General features: G+C 60.3%; 1 protein-coding gene across 4 annotated transcripts in view; it reads right to left on the reverse strand.

Annotated features, from left to right (window-relative positions):
• The window catches only part of JPH3 (junctophilin 3), a 159,691-nt gene that overhangs the window by 29,945 nt on the left and 111,214 nt on the right, over positions 1-18,532 (reverse strand). For all 4 annotated transcript variants that reach the window (XM_064581001.1, XM_064581002.1, XM_064581000.1 and 1 more), the window contains one exon: positions 14,779-15,556. In XM_064581001.1, the coding sequence (XP_064437071.1) occupies positions 14,779-15,527 (749 nt within the window). In that variant the 5' untranslated portion in view covers positions 15,528-15,556. The remainder of the gene's footprint in view (positions 1-14,778; positions 15,557-18,532) is intronic.

Consider the following 18,532-nt stretch of genomic DNA (forward strand, 5'->3'; position numbering starts at 1 on the left):
CGTGAATGTCCACATGTCTGCGGATGTCCACAGATGTCCCATGGATGTCCACATGTCCATGGATATCCCACGGATGTCCCACAGATGTCCGCGAATGTCCACATGTCCCCAGATGTCCACAGATGTCCCATGGATGTCCACAGATGTCCCATGGATGTCCCACGGATGTCCCACAGATGTCCACGGATGTCCAGATGTCCCATGGATGTCCACAGATGTCCCATGGATGTCCACATGTCCATGAATAGCCCACGGATGTCCACATGTCCATGGATGTCCACAGATGTCCCATGGATGTCCACATGTCCATGGATGTCCCACGGATGTCCCACAGATGTCCGCAAATGTCCACATGTCCGCGGATGTCCACAGATGTCCCATGGATGTCCACATGTCCCGTGGATATCCCACGGATGTGAGGCCTGGCATCATCCATCCATGAAGACAGAGCTGCTGGGGGGTGGTGGGGCTGGGGGAGGCGGGGGTCAGTTTGGGACTAGTTCTGCTGATGGTGGCAGGGACAGCCGCATGACCACGTGAATATATGAAGCACTGCTGACCTGGTCACTTAAAAACGGTCAACATGGCAAAACATATGTTCTGTGACTTTCACTACGGGACAGACTTTGGAAAAACCTGCCACAGGGCACCAAGGGCCAGAGAGGGCAGCTCACTGGAGAGCGCTCCACCCGTGTATGCTTCCCTGCAGTCTCCTGAGATGACCAAGCAAGGACACACACGCAGCAGGGCGCACGACCTCCCACAATGGGGACCGTGTGTCCCAGCCTCCCCAGCAGCCGAGTGGCCGTGTCACTCGGTTCTGGCCAGTAGGGTGTGTGCACGGGGCCCGCTCACCCTCTGGTCGTTCCCCAGGAGAAACAAGCGTCTGTCTCGTTCAGGCCACCGTGAGCCTTCTCATTGCGGTTTATGTTCTATGCGCCACCAAATTCGCCAGGTCAACCCACTATGTGCCCAGGTCAGCGGCATTATCATGCCCACGCTGCTGTGCACCCGTGAGCCCCCTCACCGCCCCACCAGAAGCCCCGTCCCCACCAACAAGGAGCCCCCAGTCTGCGATAGCTCACGGCAGCCCGAGCCGGACAGCACAGCGGGCCAAGGGGGAGGAGACGCGTCAGGACCACAGGAGGCTCAGCAGGAGCACGGCTCTACCTCCTCAGCTGTGACATGGGCCTAACGGGTCCCACACAGCCCCCAAGGGGGGACAGAGACCCCGGGGCACCTGGCTCGCAGGGACAGCTGGAGGACGGAGGTTCATGGCCACAGCACCCTGGCTGGTTCGCCTCGAGGGGCCCCCCCGAGACCCACCATTGAGGCCCCCTTGGTGGGGGGGCAGTGACCTCAGCACAGTTTTGCAGAAGCCGCCGGGCGGGTGGGAAGGGGAGCTTGTCAGGCCACGAGGGCAGCAGAGGGGTGCCGTGATCCCCGAGCGTGTCCCTGGTGGCAGGTTCCTGTCCCCCAGACTTTATCTGGAGCTGCCTCGGAAGCGAGCACAGCAGAGTGTGGACCTGGGATGGCCACACGGGTCCCCTCCGCGGAGGCGGGATGCCAACCAGTGCTGCACCGGGCCGGCGGGGGGGGCGTTAAACACATCACCCCGGGAAGTTACAGAATCAGAAGAAGAGGAAATGAAGATTAAAATGGAAGTGAGGAATGCCCGTTCCACGGGCAGGGAGACGGAGGCCCAGCGGTGAAGCACCTCTACCAAGAGGCCCGCGCGGGAGCCAGGTCTGGTGGCCTCCGTGTGACCGGACGGCTGCTGACCGAGGTCCCCACCCCGTGTGGAGCAACACGATCTTCAGGGACAAGGCAGAGCTGGGCCACCACGAGTGCCCAGGCCCCTGCCAGCCCCAGAGCGCCACCCCTCCGGTCCCTGAGGCTCACGGCTGGCACCAGCCACGGCCAAGGTGAACAACAGCGACCCGCCAGGCACACCCTTCAGGAGTTTGCAACAAAGAGCAGCTCGTGTGCAGGGACACGTTTTCCAGGCTCGGTGGGGATTTGCCGCGAGTCTCTGCCAGGAGGTTGCCAGGTGAGCAGCGCACCTGCGTGGTCACCTGCAGGCTGGGCGGAGCCGTGACCAGAACCCAAGGGAGCAGCATCTGGGTGTGGTGAGACAGGACGCAGAGCCCGCTGCAAGGTCGTTTCATGAGCTGGCTGTAGGTCCACACCAGCCTGGAGGATCCCAGGCTGAAGACTACTGCAATCCCAGAGGGCTTTCCGGTGGCAGGGATGTGTCGAGTGTTCCATGAACATCCTCCTGTTCCATTCTGCTGCCCTGGGAGTGGAAACTGAGGCTCTGATCCTACAGCCCATGACGTGGACTCCTTAGATACATTCATCTGTGTCAGCAAGACTCCCCTCCTTCCCCTCTTCCTTCCTGTACCTGCTGCACAGAGAAGCAAAGCCCTGACTTCAGGGAGCTCGTGGTCCCAACAAATTAAAAAATCCTGCACCTCAAGACAGATGCCAACACAAAGGGACCACAGAAAGGGAGCAGCCAACCCTCCTCCTCCGAGTCAGGGATGAGTTCAGAGAGGTGCATCTGAACTGGGTCTTGAGAGTTGTGTAGGAGCTCACTGGGCTGAAGGAAGGCCATTCCAAGCAGAGGGAACAGAAGGTGCAAAGGGGAAGGCTGCCCAGAGGGTGGCGGGGCACCTGTGCAGGATGTTGGCCAGGGGGTGGGGGGACCCAAGGCCAGAATTCAAGGAGGACTGTCGTTTAGCAAGGGAGTCCGGACTGTATCCCGGAGACTCAGAAGTGCCGGAACAGAGACCAGACTCCTCTTACAGCTGCTGATATGCCAGTCTGTTGTCTACAGAGATGACCGGACAGGAGGCACTGAAGACGGGCAGAGGTGAGCTCTCCCAGAGGAAGGTCCTCTACCCCCCGAAATTCTCTTATTCCCAGTGCCAGCAGCAGGTGCTCAGCTCCTTTGAGAAGAGCAGGCCCCACAGACCTTGCCTCAAAGTCTGTTTGGGGCCTGGCCTCAGCAGTCACAGTCTCCAGCTCAGCCAATCCCTGGGGTCCAGGAAGAGGATGGGGTGCCTACTCCAGGGGGCTCCTGGGTGTGGTTCCAGGCCCTCCATGAGCTGAGGGCCTCCTGGGCCCTGCCTGTGCCATGTGGAGGGCAGAGGGGAACAGGGCACGTGACCCCCATGGCAGGGACCACCCCTCGAGGCCCCACCCTGCTTACCACACTCAGAGCCGACAGCGCCATCCTGGTCACAGGGAAGGCATGGGTGAAGTTGGGGCACTTGGGTAAGTGACAGGGACTCAGCCACAAAGCCAAAATTCGAGCATTTGAATATTCATCAACACATACATCTGTTTTCCTTTGCAAAGACAGGATCCCACTGCACACGGGGTGCTGAGTTTTAACTGTAGCCTCACATCAGGAGCCTTGGGCGCAGGGTCCCACACGCCAGCACGGCCCCCTCCTCTGCCTGTTGGGGTCATGGTGAGCGGGCTCTGTGGCCGCGTCTGCCGGAACGTGAACCAGCACACGGAAGGGCCTCCTCCCTCAGTGTCCTGGGGGACTGGCCAGCAGCCTCGAGAGTGTCCAGCAGACTCCCCGAGGGCTGGGCTGGCTGCACCAGGATAGACTTCAGCTGCAGCGACCTGCGCATCTGTCAGACTGGGCCAACCGTGTAACAAACAGGCCCGGGGGGACAATGGCTTGGACAGAACAGACATGGATTTCTTGTTCACGCCAAGTCAAAACCAGGTGTTCCCGAAACAATGGACCAGGCAGTGGCCACAGCCAACCACTGACCCGCACCAAGAGGGACGTGTCCTTGCGGGAACAAGCCAACAGAATCGGACTCTGATAAGGCCTCCGGGTCTAACTACCAGTTTCAGGGAATCCACGGGACCGAGCAGCAGGTTAAGCCCACCCTGGGTGCACTCAGCCAATCCCAGACTGTGGAAAATCCTACAGAACAGCTTGGTTTGCTCAGCAAACACACCTGCCAGGGGAAGAGGTCGGGGGTGGGGAGGCAAGTGCAGCTTTAACAAGACTCAAGAGACCCAGGAGCCAACGACAGCAGAATGAGGGCTCGGCTGGATTCTTAATGGGATTAGGTCTTGGTGCTATTTTTTCAGGTGGGATGATGTGGAGCTTATGTTTTTAATTGTTTTTATCTTTAGAGAGGAGATGGCAGGATGCCCAGAATTGGCTCCGAAAGCGACCCTGGGGTGCAGGCTGGGTCAGGGGTCAGGTGAACAAGAGGAGTGATGAGCTGCAAAGGGCTCAAGTCAGGTGAGTGGCCCACGGTGTCATAGACGCTTCTCTCCACTTTTGTATGTATTGGAGATTTTCCCCAATACCAACGAAAATAAAAGGACACACCCATGTTCACAGCAGCCAAAAGGCGGGAGCAACCTGAGCGGCCACTGCTGGGTGCACTGAGCGGGGTCTATGCAGACAACGGGCAGGCTCTCGTGACGCCCGCCACAGCACGGACAGACCTGGCGGGCACCACACCCAGCGAGGTCAGCCCGTCACAACAGGGCAAACACTGCAGGATTCCGCTCATACGAGAGAGGTCCCCCCCGGAGGAGTCAGATCCACAGAAGACGGGGAGTAGATGGGGGTGGGGCGGGGGGTTGCTGTTTCCCTTGGACAGCAGCTCCACTCTGGGAAGACGAGAAAGTTCTGCAGATGGAGGGTGTGGTTGCCCAACATTATGAATGTACTTAATGCCGCTGAACGTCCACTTAAAAATGTTTTTTTTTTTTTTTTAGATTTTATTTATTTATTTGAGAGAGAGAGAGAGAGAGAGAAACAGCATGAGAGGGGATAGGGTCAGAGGGAGAAGCAGGCTCCCTGCTGAGCCGGGAGCCCGATGCGGGACTTGATCCCGGGACTCTGGGATCATGACCTGAGCCGAAGGCAGTCGCTTAACCAACTGAGCCACCCAGGTGCCCTAAAAATGGTTCTGATGGTAAAGTTTATGTTATACACATTTCACCACGATTACATTTTTTTTAAATGAATAGGTGTTCCTAATGGACCGTGGTTCCCCTCCAGGTGGGGACGTGGGACCCCAGGGCCGGGGATCCTCAACACTGGCTCCCAAGGCTGCCATGTGTATGAAGCTGCAGGCCCGGAGGGGAGGGTCGTTTCTCACCGGCTCCCGCTCCACTGGCTTGTGCCAGCCTGTGGCCACCCTGCTGCAGGGTCTGCGGTGTGCCTGGGAAGAAGGGGGACGGGTTGGTGGGCCGCGAGCCAGCCCTGCACGGTCATGCCAGACCAAGTACCAGCAGGGCAGGGAGGGAAAGTGCCCCGTTTTAACTTTTCTCATTGCCCCAGGAAAATTCCTGCTCGTGGCAGCTTTCGAAGCCGAGAGAGGAAGTGATGAATCTGCCCGAGCCATGAAGGGCAGGGGCCAGGCGGCCGTGGGACCTGGGAGCGGGGCATGACGCCTCCCGCCACAGCAGAGACCAGGGCTGAGAGCACCAGCGTGGGGTAAAGGAGTCGTGAATCCCAGCACCCGAGCCGCCCCTCTGAGGCTCTGGAGGGCTGTGCATCTGGGGGCACCGTTCACCCCACCGCCAGCCCCCCTGACAGCACCACAGAACGCACACGCAGCCGCCCGCCGCCAAGAGCAGGTGGTATCGACTGCCAAGGGAGGCCCAGGTGGCAGAGCTGGGACGCTTATGTCTACACACCCACCAGGGGCCCAGGGCTGGGGGCGCCAGGGGAGAGGCTGTGGTGAGATGGGACAAGGGCTGACGTCCTCCTGCCTCCCTGACACGCTTGCACCTGCCGGGTGCTTGGGGGGCAGCCGAGGGCAGGAGGGATCAGGGTGCCGAGCAGCTGCAGTCTCCTCCCCCGAGGGACCCACGCTGGGGAGGCCCTGCAACAACATCTCTAGCAGATGAGCTCAGCAGGGCCTTGGGGCAGGAGGGACCGAGTCTCCCTGGTGACAATCGCAGACTCAGGTCTGTCCCCAGGCTGGCCCACAGCTCCCCGAGGACAGCACCATGGGGTCGAGGGCTCAGAGCTGCGTAGGTCAGCGCCACATAGCTTCATGGTCGGCTCCAGAAGCGCCTCCCCAAACCCTGGCTCAGGCACCCCCTCCGCCCTGTTGGATGCTGAGAAACAGGGCAGCACGCAGTGCCACCCCACTGCCCCCCCCCCCCCGCTGGGAGCTCAGCCTCACATGGGGACCTGGACTCCAACAAACAAGCGTAGCTGACGGGGCAGAGAACACAAATGTTAAAAACGCAGATTGCAGACAGCTCCCCCAAGAAGATGCACGAATGGCCAACAAGTGCATTCTTACCTCACCATTGTTAGCCATCAGGGAGATGCCCCCTCGCACCCCCGGGGATGGTGAGAAGCAGACCAACAGTGACGAGAGCCACCGAGGACAGGAAGAAACCAGAATCCACCCACGCTGCCGGTGGGAACCTAACACAGGGCGGCCACGGTGGCAGACAGCACGGCAGATTCCCCAAGAGTTAAACCTAGGATCGCCATGCTGCCCAGCAATTCGGCTCCTAGGTGGACACCCGAGAGAACTGAAAACACGTCCACACAAGATTCCGTATGTGAATGTGCATGGCAGCGGAATTCATCACAAAGGTGCAAACAACCCAAATGCCCGCCCACGGGGGAGAGGATGCATGGATGCGGCGCATCCGTGCGCGGGAATACTACTCGGCCACAGAAAGGAACGACCCTCTGATACCTGCTACAACGTGGATGAACCTGAGGACGTCAGGGGAACCTGTCTCGGTAGGAGGAGATGGGCCTCGGCTCGCCCGCATCCATCACCCGCATGAGGACGTGAATCTCTGCCCTGCTCCCTACCGAAGCTGGGGCAGGGTTCCCATGCCCCGACTGTCCCTCCCCCACTCCACGTTGCGGCAGTCACGGCATCAGTCCTCCACCCCCTGCATCACGCTGGAGGTGCACACGTGACCCAGTCTGGCCGCTCAGAGCCTTTCCGGATCATTCCGACGTGCGTGCTGGTCAGAATGCTCTCTCCTTCCCTCTGGATTGAGAACTACAAGGATTACGTGAGCACAGACCTGCTGGTCTTTCCTGCCCCATGCAGGGAACCTGCTGGAAAAGGACATGAACACACAGAGGGAAGCAGAGCCGAGAGGGAGAAAGCGCTGACATCATCTGAACTCCTGGACCCAGCCATGCCTGACAGCAGCCCACAAAACAAGAACCAACCCAGCCCCTCTCGTCTTGAACTTATTTGAGTTGTGACTCTGTTGCTTGCAATGGAGTCCTGATTACCACGGCCAAGTCCCACTTTACACAGACCTAGGTCAGGAGAAAACCACAAGTAGTCAAACTGCTCTTCGAAATCCCCTGAAGACTACGTTTAGGAGCTGTCATGCCAACTATAAGGATCCTTCCAGAGCGGAGACTCAGCTCAGTGGCGTGCTCCTGCTGGGAGGGGGTCCCCCCCCCCAGCCCGTTATTTTCATCCCCACCCAATTCTCCCTCCGGCCTCGAGGGTGGCGGCCTGGAAGCCGTGACTCTCACGCTCAAGGGTGGCCCTTCCCTGGGCGCTAGCCGGGCTGGGCGGCTCACTGGCTGGCAGAGCCCGTTGGTGGGACTTGGGAGAGGCAGGGGGACGCCAGTGGGTGGGAGGCCTGAAGCTCAAGTCGGAGGAGTGGCTGGGGTGTTTTGAGAGCCGTGGCAGGTTCCGTCAGTGACGGGATAACCCCCCTACCATCTCGCCATTGGTGAGGTCCACACACCGCATGCCTTGGGTGGATGTTGCTTCATGGAAAACTCCAGGAAAGCTGAGGCAGGGCCACGGGACCCCAAGAACTAAAGACACTTTGCGGGGAGGGGGGACGGGGCCCTGAGTGAGTGTGTGGTGAGCTCCGATCCCAGCTCTCTGGAGAACAGGCTGACTCCCCAGACAAGGAGCTGTGACCTGCGGGAGGTGAAGGAGCAGGCGGACCGGGGTTCATAAGCACGGGAAGAGCCTAGCTGTGGTGCAGAGTGCCGCGGGTTGAATCAGGACGTACCCCTCCCTCCGGCCACCCCCAGATTCACATCCACCCGGAACTTCAGCGTGACCTTACTTGGGATAGGGTCTTTGCAGATCTAATTAAGAGGAGGTCAGATTGGGCTAGGGTGTTCCTCAACTCAAGGATGTGTCCTTGTAAGAAGAGGGGACACAGACACCAACACAGGGAGAGGGCAAATGAGGACAGAGGCAGAGCCTGGGGGGACGTGGCCACCAGCCAAGAAATCCCTGGGACCCCCAAAGCTGAGGCAGCAGGAAGGACCCTCCCCGGGAGCCTCCACAAGGAGTGCAGCCCCACCCACTCCTTGTTTTCAGACCTCTGCCCCCAGAGCTGGGAGAGATTGGCTTCCTGTTGTTTCAGGGCCCCCCCCCAAGGGCGGCACTTTGTCATGGCAGCCCCAGAACACTCACATGGGGAAGATCAGGAGTGTTCTCCCCAAAGGGTCAACAGTGCAGCATGGCTGGGGCGCAGCAGAGACTCCTTCTTTCCAGAACCACCCGCGGGATGGTGTGTATCAGTCAGCTAGGCACCAGGTAGCAATCCCCCCAAAGGAGGTGGCTTGAAGTGACTATTTATTCTCGCCGGTGCATCGGGGGCTTCCCAGGGTCTCCCACCCCCAGGTCATGCTGTCACGGTGCTGGCAGGGGCCCAAGAGGGGCGAGCTGGGGGCCGGCCGCCACACCCACCCCATGCCACTGACCAAAGCACGTGGCCGAGCCTCTAACAGGAGGGACCCCAAAGTCACACGGCAAAGGGCACGGCCGGGGGGGTTGGAATCAGGAACAAATGCGAAGTTTGCGACAAGCACCCACCGGATTCCAGGCTGGACTGAAACGAGCCCCAGTAAAACCACACTGTCCAGGTCTGACTGACGTGGACGTGGCCGTCCCCGGCACCAAGGGTGCAGCTCACTCGGGGGCGGGGGACACGGAGGCTCGGTGACCACCAGGGGGTCAAGGGCAGGGGGTTCGCTCTGCTCTCTGCACCTCTCTCCCTGCCTGCTCTCAGGTGCCAGGAAGGACAACCTGGCGTCCCTTGCCTGTCCTTGCGACCCCACCAGGTACCTGCTGTTTTCAACCCATTTTACAGAGTGGAAGACACAGCCCGGGGAGTTCACGAGCCTCACCGGAGGCTGGAGAGCTGCACACAGCAGGACCACGTACCACGTCTCTCCAAGAGGAGGAAACGGGCTCCCGCTGTAGCAGGAGGGCTGGGGGTCCCACTGAAGGGGAATACCCGATAGTCACCAAGTCTGGGGAAAGATCACGGAGACCGATTTGAAGTCCCTCCCTCCAGGGCCCTGTAAGAAGCACCGGCTTCTCTGGAGAGGCGGCGAGCTCAGGAGAGGACGGGCGAAACGGCCCCAGCCCTGCTCTGGGCCCTGGGACCCCTGGTGCAGGGCTCTCCTGCATGTGGCCAGTGTGGGGCCAGCTTCCTGTCTCCCACGTCATCCAAGGTGCCTGTCTGAGTGCCAGGTGGGAACGCTGCCTGGGGCTGAGTCACAGGCTCTGTGCCTTCTGTCTGATGAGTGGTACACAGCGGAGCAAAACAGGCCACGAGCCTAATCACATCCGACAGCCCACATCCCCTGACCCCTGTGCGAGGGTGAGGCACCACGGGGTGTGGCGTGGTGGCGGTGTGGGCAGGAGCCGGCCCCCGCCAGGCACCAGAGGACACGGGACACAGGCCCACGCTCAGGAGCCCCTGGACTTCTGGGGCAGGACTGAAAGTTTGGGGGTGCATGCAGCCTGGGAAGCAGGAGCCTCTCGCCCCCAGGCGAGCCCTCGGCCAGCCCCGGCCCCTTCCCAGGATCTAGCACCCACTCCCCAGCATCTCCTTCGGTTTTCATGTCGGGAGGCCAGAGCCAGAACAGATGGCTCTCGCCCACCACAAGGCCTGTCCTTAGTAGGTGGCCGGCCCTCCCCCGGAGGCAGGAAGCTCACATACCCTGCACAGAGAGCCCAGCTCTGCAGGGCTTGGAAAAGCTGACCGCCTGGCAGCGGGGGAAGGGGACGGGCTTGCCCCTTCTAGAGAGTCACAGGGCGGGCGGGGCTGGTTCCTTCTAGAGGCTGGGGGTGGGGGGCTCAGTTTCCTTCCTTCTTCAAGAGGCCACCTCACCCACCTCTGCCTCCAATGTCAGGCCTTCTGACTCTGAGCCTGTGCGCACCTCCTCTAGGACTCTTATAATCACACTGCCCCCAGTCCTGCACGATCCCCTCCTCTTAAAACCCTTCACGTCTGCAAAGTCCCTTCTGTCACGGAAGGTCACGTACCCACAGGGCCCAGCGATCAGGAGGACGACATCTCTGGGGCATTAGTCAGACTCCAACAGGGACAAACGATGACAGAGCAGTCCGTCGAGGCCGCCCCACGTCTGGCTGCGGCCCTCCCTCCCCACCCCACCCCTGCCATGGTAAATCGGGCCACCTGGCAGCATCCACCAGACTTTAAACGCATGCATCCCTCAGCCAGCAAGGCCTGCTCCGGGAGGCTACGGGGCAGAACTCTGCAAGCCGGCAGCGAAGTGGGTCAGGCAAACAGCCTCTGCGGCCTCGTTCGTAAGACCGAGAGATCGGATGCATCCAAAACTCATTCACAGAGTCAGGGTTGGACCCATAAGGTGCATCCATGTCATGGAATATCGTGCAGCCGGCAGAGAAACACACGGGTCTGGATATCCCAACCTAAGTGAGGAAAAAAGTGGGCCACGAACAGCACGGTCCCATCACTGCAGCAGGGAACCATGAGGGTGTGAGACCCAGGTCTGCAGAGACACAGAGACAAGCCTGACAAGAACGTACAGTTGTCAGGGGTGCCTGGGCGGCCCCGTCGGTTAAATATCTGACTCCTGACCTCAGCTCAGGTCTTGATCTCAGGGTCGTGAGTTCAAGCCCCGTGTTGGGCTCTCTGTCGGGCGTGCAGCCCACTTAAAAAACGCACAGTAGTCTCCCCTGGTCCGAGGTTTCCGCTGCCCACAGTCAGTCGAGGTCTGGAGGCAGGTGATCTCCCTTCTGACCCGTGGTCAGAAGTGGCCTCATGCTTTGTCCCACACCCAAGTCATTCCACGCACTCCATCTTCACACGGGGGCATGTCCCCACCCCGGCACCGGGGTGGGGGGGAACAACAAGGACCACGTTCGCGTAACTTCTATCACGGTATGTGGTTGTCGATGTTCCATTATTATTGTTAATCTCTTTCTGTACCTAATCTATAAACTAAGCTTCCTCACAAGTACAACGTCTAGGAAAACCCAGCACAAGGGACTCAGTTCTGTCCACGGCTCAGGCATCCACCGGGGATCTTGGAACGGATCCCCCGAGGTTAAGGGGGAGTCACTGTAATTGCCTCTAAGGGGATGAACTGGTCTTGGTGGGATTCGGTGACCATACACCAATCTGTTTTATTACTTTACTATTTTTGCGTGGATATATCATTTTAATAAGAAATAAAATGTTTTTAAAAAGCAAGCCACACACACACACACACACGTTCCAGGTCCTGAAGGGTTTTGTTTCCTTGAAGGAGGAGAGGTGCCGCAGGTAATCCCCGCGGGTGATCTGGCCGGCTGCCTGGACGCGGCACCCCCGGCCCACGATCGCGCTAAGAACGGGGCAGACGGCGACCTCACAGCGGCCCAAAGCCACCGGGACCCCCGACGCCCCACTGCGGGGGCACCGGCTCGGCCTGAACATCCAGCAGGCGCTCGAGATACTGCTGGGGGGTTGCTGATCGACCAGTCGTGTCTGCCATGGGCCCCGGGAGGCGTGATGGAGAGGCAGCAAGCACGGAGGGACACCTCTGACGTCCCGTTAAGGATGCTTCATGGAAGGGCTGGAGCGAATGACAACGGGGGGCGACTATACTGAGGTCCATCAGAATACACGCTGCTCGGAGCAGGCTCCTCGAGGGCACCCGGGGTGTCCCCCCATCGGTGACAGGGCAGGGGGCGGCCGTCAGTCACAACGGGGGAAGAGAATGCTACAGAAAGGCACAGGGGAAGGACAGCAGTGCCCTCTGCTCTGATCGCGCCCCCCCCCCACGGACCGACCCACCAGGCACGCCCTCCCCCACCCGTTTCCCGTCTCCTGTAGCACCTCCGCCCTGGGGGCGTGCTGGTGGCTCCTGAGGAATGCAGGATCTCAGGCTGTGCCCAGACCCCCGAACCAGCAGCTCTGGGGTGGGGCCCCGCCTTTGGCATGTTACCACCCCCGGTGTTGGTGACACCGGACGATGGCCTGGAAAGCCCTAAGGAGCTCTGAGCCCAGGCGGCACCCCAGACAAGGAACCCAGCATCTCTGGGGGGCTGGGCTCCATGTGCCATAGAGCCCCAGCGATTTCCGTGCACAGACTGGGGACTGGGAACCGGGCTGTGGGCACTCCCCCGACGCCGCCACCCCTTCAGCTGTGGGCCCACATACAGGAACCCTTCTCAGAACTCAAGCTCTGTGTGCCCCCCCACCCATGTTTTGCAGGAAAGGCCGTGTCCCCATCCGCTGGGCAGCTGTCCCCACAGAGTTGCCCCCCGGGGGAGGAGACGCCACATGGTCTCTCGTGGACTTGCCTCGGTAACCTGTGCCCAGCCGGGACCCGAGGAGGGAGTGGGGCCCCTCTCTGCTACCGCCCGCATGGCCTGGGCATCTCGTGGCTGGGACAATGACCAGAGTCCACCTGGGGCTAGCCACCGGCAGCCACCGAGGCCACTTCACACTCCAGTTGGGGGGGGGGCCTCAGGGCATCTGGGACACGGACCCAGCTCTCATCTGTGGGCTTTGCTATCGAAGACAGAGGTCCATGCCCTCTTTTTTCCCCAATCTAAGCCCGTTGAGAAAATGCAGGAAGCATGGCCCCATCCCACAGCCTGGAAGGGAGGCTCATCCTCATCCCTATTTGCAGGGACAGAGGACGCTGTCACCCCTGCCCCCGATGGGTGATCCTGGGCACCAAGAGGCCCATGCAGCTCAGAGTCTCACTCAGGCACATCCACTCCCCCAAAAGGCCTCAGGGTGGGAGGGGCTGGGAGGGTGACAGTGGCCTGCACCAGGCCCCACACAGGTGGAGGGCACCGTGCAGTGCTCCATCCTGTCCTTCCACAGGGAACCCAGCCCAGAGAGGGGAAGCACCTTCCCCGGACTGCTCAGTAGCAATAGGCCTGAGCAGGACCAGGGTCAGCAGCCCCCCTGAGCCGGCCCCAATACTCAGCGCTGTCGTCAACTGAGTCCTTGGACCTTCACCGCGGGTCGGGGCCGTCACTCCTGGTTCAGACTGAAACCTGCCCTAAGTGGAGCTCGTCAGGTGTGCGGACTCTGAGCTCTGCCCACAACATGACCTCGAGCCCCCGTTTCCGTGGGATTTGTCAAAAAACTGCCCTGTGTCCCACGTCTTCAGTCCCAAGGATGTTCTCCTGGTCGCTGGACTTTAAAGTCACTTCTGCAGGAGACCTGGAGGCCGAGAACGGACCCGCAGCCAGACGGGAGCTGCCGCGAGGACACCGGATCCTCGGCCACGCGGTCCCCCAGCCCTGGAACGGGCTCTCGTCCACGGAGGTCAACAAACCACACCACACACAACGGGACGGTGGGAAATGCACCCAAATGCCAGGCTGTCCGGACGCTGTAGCTGACCAGAGGCGATGACGCCGTCCTCCTCCTACGTTCCATGTTCTATGCGAGCAATGTCACATTTAGGATGGAAAAAATAACTATTACACTTAATTTCATTTTAAACCCCCAGGGGAGTCGTCAAAAACGCTGGTCCTGTTTGTTTCCATGCCCAGACGCGTCTGGGGGAGGACAGGGAAGCGCATTGTGGGACCTTGGTCCTCAGGGAGCGGCTGCGTCTTTCTCTGGGCTTCTCAGAATGGATTTCCTCTCCCTCTAAAACCTCAGACGTTGGGAGCCACGGATATTCTGCCAATAAACCCCAGCTATGGTTTTTGTTCTTCTGCTGTGGATCAAAGGTCACGGAAAACCAGAGCCAAACAAACTAAAACTTTAATTAGTGACAAGGCTGGGCAGCCTGAGACTTAACGGAGCCAGGAGCTTTCCTGACCCTGGCTGGGAACAGAGAATCATCCAGAAAGACGCCGGGGCTGTCCTCCCAGACGCCTCCAGCCTGGGTAAAGCGGTCCCCAGGACGCCCGCCTACCTACCCCTGCAGCTCCGGGCAACCGGGCCCTGAGCCCCTTCTCCCAGCTCTGAGCCCACGCCCTGCACCAACACCAAAGTCTCCGCGAAAACCAACATGGTGCCCGCCAACAGCCAACCCAGGGCCTGTTGCTCAGTGCCCAGCAGCCCTGTGAACCCCAACTCAGGAAGGGCTGCATCTCACACCAGCTGTTGGCCCACACACAAGTGTCCTATGGGCCCCTTGCCGGGCCCCAGCCGGTCCCCGCGCTTGGTGCTGTCTCCTGGGGCCCATGGACAACCAGGGCAGCTTCCTCCCTCCCCCACATGCCCGCGGCGCCGGGAGCACGGCCGTGGCGACATCAGACCTTTGTGTCGCCGGCAGAACGGTGCACCTTCTTTACCCACGGCTACGCCATGTGAAACACCAGCACGTGAAACAAAGGGCACTCTGCTCTGTCGGAGGAATGGCTGTCGGGCCCAGAACCCCGTCAGACCAACCGCTGCCCGGCCCCCACGCCCCAAGAACCTCCAAGGAGCCCCCAGATTCCACGGGGCACAGTTCGAGAAACACCCGTGCCTCATCCTGAGGACCGGCCCCGCCACCCGGCCCCGCGCCGTGCCTCCTACCTGGAGGCCGCGATCTCCGCCTTCTGCTTGGCAATGGTGGCGGCCCGCTCGGCAGCCTCCACCGCGCGGTCCACCTTCTCGCGGATCTTGCTGGCGCGCAGCGGGATGAGGTTCTTGCGCTTGCCGCTGACGAGGACGTTCTGCTTGTACTTGCCCTCCTCCTTGGTGCCGTCGGGGAAGGTCATACAGCCGTAGCCGTGCCGCCGGTTGCCGGCCCACTCGCCCTCGTACTTGAGCCCGTCCGAGCGCTGGCTGACGCCGAAGCCCGCGCGCTTGTCGCTCTTCCACTCGCCCACGTAGGTCTCGGTGGCGGTGGCGTCGATGTCGTCCTCGATGACGGCCAGCTCGGCCTCGCCCTCGCCCAGGCTGATGGTGGAGTGGATGTCGCTGGCCGTGGAGCTGACCGTGCTCATGCCGGCCTCGCTGCGGAACGAGCTCTGCTTGCTGCGCTGGCTGGCCAGGCTGCTCTTGGACTCGGACTTGCGCAGCTTCAGCCCGCTCAGCAGCGAGCGCCGGAACAGCCCCTTCTTCTTGCTCTTGAGGATGTCGGAGTCGCTGTGGGCCACGAGCACAAAGCCCCCGCGGGACACGGCCGGGCTGCCGGCCACTGCCGGGGAGGCGTCGGGGTGCAGGGCGGCGCCGTTGGAGTGCTCGCTGCGCAGAGAGTTGATGGACGTCCTCAGGGGCGAGCGGATGACCGCCGCCATGCCGTAGGGGACACTCTGCCTCACACCGTAGCCTTGGCGCATGCCACCGACCCACTGGCCCTGGTAGGTCCCTGCGGAGACAAAAGGAGAGAGGGGTGAGCGCGGGGGGTGGCGGGACACGGTAGACCCAGCCTCCGTGGTTGTGTCTCGGAACAACGTGGTTATATCCCCAGTGGTCTTTGGTGAAGACACTTCCGCCCTGCTGCCCACGGTTGCCTCTCATTCTCTTAGAGGCTGGGGAGGGGAAAGGGAGGTGTCAGAGTCTGATGCAGAGTCAGGAGTGAACTGGAGAGCTCCCCCTGCACGTGGAGGGGGAGGAGGCACATGCCGCTGGGGGGCCCCCAACAGTCATGGGGCCCGGGAGTCCAGCCACGGGGACACAGACCCGGGCTACAAACTGGGTGTGAGGACGCTGCCCTGGGCGGAAGTTCCCAGTTGTTGGAGGCATCCAAGAAGGGTTTGGAAGAGCAGTAAGCGGGGACATCTTAAGCACTTGGGGACATGAAGGCATTGCAACCAGCAGACCGGACATCCCCGGAAGAATGAAAAGCAGAAACTCAAAGAGATATTTGCACACCCATGTTCACAGCAGCATCATTCAGAACAGCCAACAGGTGGAAACAACCCAGGCGTCTGTCGATGGACGAATGCATAAACAAAAGGGGGACCGTTCATACAATGGAATATTATTCAGTCATAAAACGGACACCCACTACATGGATGCGCCTGGAGGACTGGGTGAAAGAAGCTGGTCTCAGGAGGACGGACACCATGTGAGAACCCTGACATGAGGCCCCTCCAACAGTCAAGTTCAGAGACAGGAGAAGGGCAGGTGCCAGGGGCTGGGGGAGGGGGAAACGGGGAGTTGTTCTCTAATGGGGTCGGTTTATTTGGGGTGATGGAGAAGTTTTGAAGATAGATAGAGGTAATGGTTGCACGACACTGTGACTATCATGCCAGTGAGTGGTTAAAACGGCAAATTCTACAATATATAGAATACCTTCCCACAACAGAATAAAAAGGAAAAATAATAAAACCAGGCTCATATCCTTGCTCTACTGACTTGTTGTGTGATGGGAACCTCTCTGACCCTCAGTCTCCTCGTCTGTAGGAGTCTGAAAGCCCTCATGCCCTAACTCACTGGGAGAGGAAAACGGCCCTCGGTGTGGAGTCCATCCTGTGTTCCTAGACTTATTGCCAGGCCTCAGCCGGACTCCACTGAGGGGCTCCCCGCCCTGGAAGGGCTTTTCAGGGAAAATGGGGTGAATCTGCCCCACCGCTCTTCCAACTCACTGCCACAGGGGCTGTAAACCAGAAACTCACCAATATACAAGTTTTATTCGTCCCACAGGGTTTTTATAAAAAATGAATTGCCAGCATTTCAAAATCAAGATGTTTCACATAAAAGTCCAGCTCTTCTTTCTCCTAAAGAATTATAGGATCTGGCAACCCTAGATCTTTGTGTTCAGATGGCAAAATGGAGTGGAGGGCAGCAGCATGCTCCTTGAGATGGGGTGCCCCTCCAGTTTGCCCCACTCCCCACTACGCCCTACTGTCTCCCACCCAGGCCCTCTCCCTCACGTGCTCGCCCCACACCAGAGCTAAGACGCAAAGCAAGTGTGGAATCCAAAGCCTTGCCGTGTGGCCCCCAAGGACTTCAGTCAGGGATGTGTCACCCCTGTCCCTGTCACCCACAACCCCAAGTCAGAACAAGTCCTGACCTCTCATGGGCTTGCCTGAGACGTGTCCATGCAGCCTGCCCTTACTCAATCCCCACCCCTGCCATTCGAATCCCACCCAATCCAACCCAGCTGGCACCCCCTCCTCAGTAATGCCTCGGGGTACCCCGGCCCGTGGAGCTGACCGCACGCCCACACAGGACCCGCGGCATCCAGGTCAACACCCAGCATTCCCCAGCAGACTCCGGGGGATGCCCGGCTTTGCAGGACACGTCTCCCTGCTCAACCAGGTTGCAAGCTCCCCAGAGGGGGAGGGCCTTGTGTCCTGACACCTTATTCTCCTCATGACTGGCGCCTGGCCTCGGTGGGGAGAGAGGTGGCCGGGGCGAGGCGCCAGGACAAAGGACCTGGGAACCCTACGCTCCAGCAGACAGCAGCCTATCCGTTGAAAGTGACCCACAGGCAGGTGCTTCCTAGAAGCAGAGCCTGAGACCAATGCCCTCCTGAAGGTGTCGCTGAGGGAGGGCGGGGCGGAGCCAAGCCAGTGGTGGTCTCAGCCGCATGCGCCCCTCAGTGCCACCCTGTGGGATTCATCCCACCCCGAGATGAGGGCTTTTGCACCCCCGCACAGTGCTCAGTCATTTGGCAACCCCAAAGCTGGGTGGGGGTGTGCCCTGCAGGGGGGAGGCAGTCCTGAGCCCACTGCCCCAAGTGGAGGGGCAGACGTGGAGCAGCAGGGGTGCTCCCCACCCCTTCTCCCCTCCTCCCACCCCTGCCCGACCACGAGCTCTTCCTGCGTCAGGCTGCCTGTGTCAGGCAGTGGGCACCTTCCCCCTGGGGGGGCACCCATCTGCCCCACAGCGTCCACTGCACCACTCCCCAGAGTCAACCTGGCTATAAGCAAGGGCAGTCATGGGGGCGGGACAAAGGTTGTGGCTGATTCTGTGCCAAACCGCATGCCCACCCTGGGACAGAGACCCCGTGGCTGGCACCAACCGGGGTTGTGAGTGGGAACCCGGGACCAGGGGCAGTGGGAGTGCAGAGGCCTGGGGGTAGCAGGCTCGTTCAGGCAGGCAGATCTGCTGCCCACACAGCAGCCCTCCTGTCCCAGTTCAGGCTGCGAGTGGACTGCCATCACAGGGACTCTCTCCCGGAAACCCAGGGTGCCCCTTCTACTTGTGGCTTAGGGACAGGGCTATCAGGTACAGCACAGGAGGCTGAGTTAAAGCTGAGTCTCACAGGAACAATGAGTAATTTGGGGGAATGAACTGCCTGGGACATACTTATACAAAAAGTACCTTCGGTGATGATCTGAAATTTGAGTTTAGCTGGGTCTCCCATAGGTTTATTTGCTGAATCTGGCCAGCC

This window comes from Mirounga angustirostris, unplaced genomic scaffold (genome assembly GCF_029215605.1).
Source record: "Mirounga angustirostris isolate CCGP_5_RB_7025 unplaced genomic scaffold, mMirAng1.0.hap1 SCAF_16, whole genome shotgun sequence".
NCBI classification, from domain to species: Eukaryota; Metazoa; Chordata; class Mammalia; order Carnivora; family Phocidae; genus Mirounga; species Mirounga angustirostris.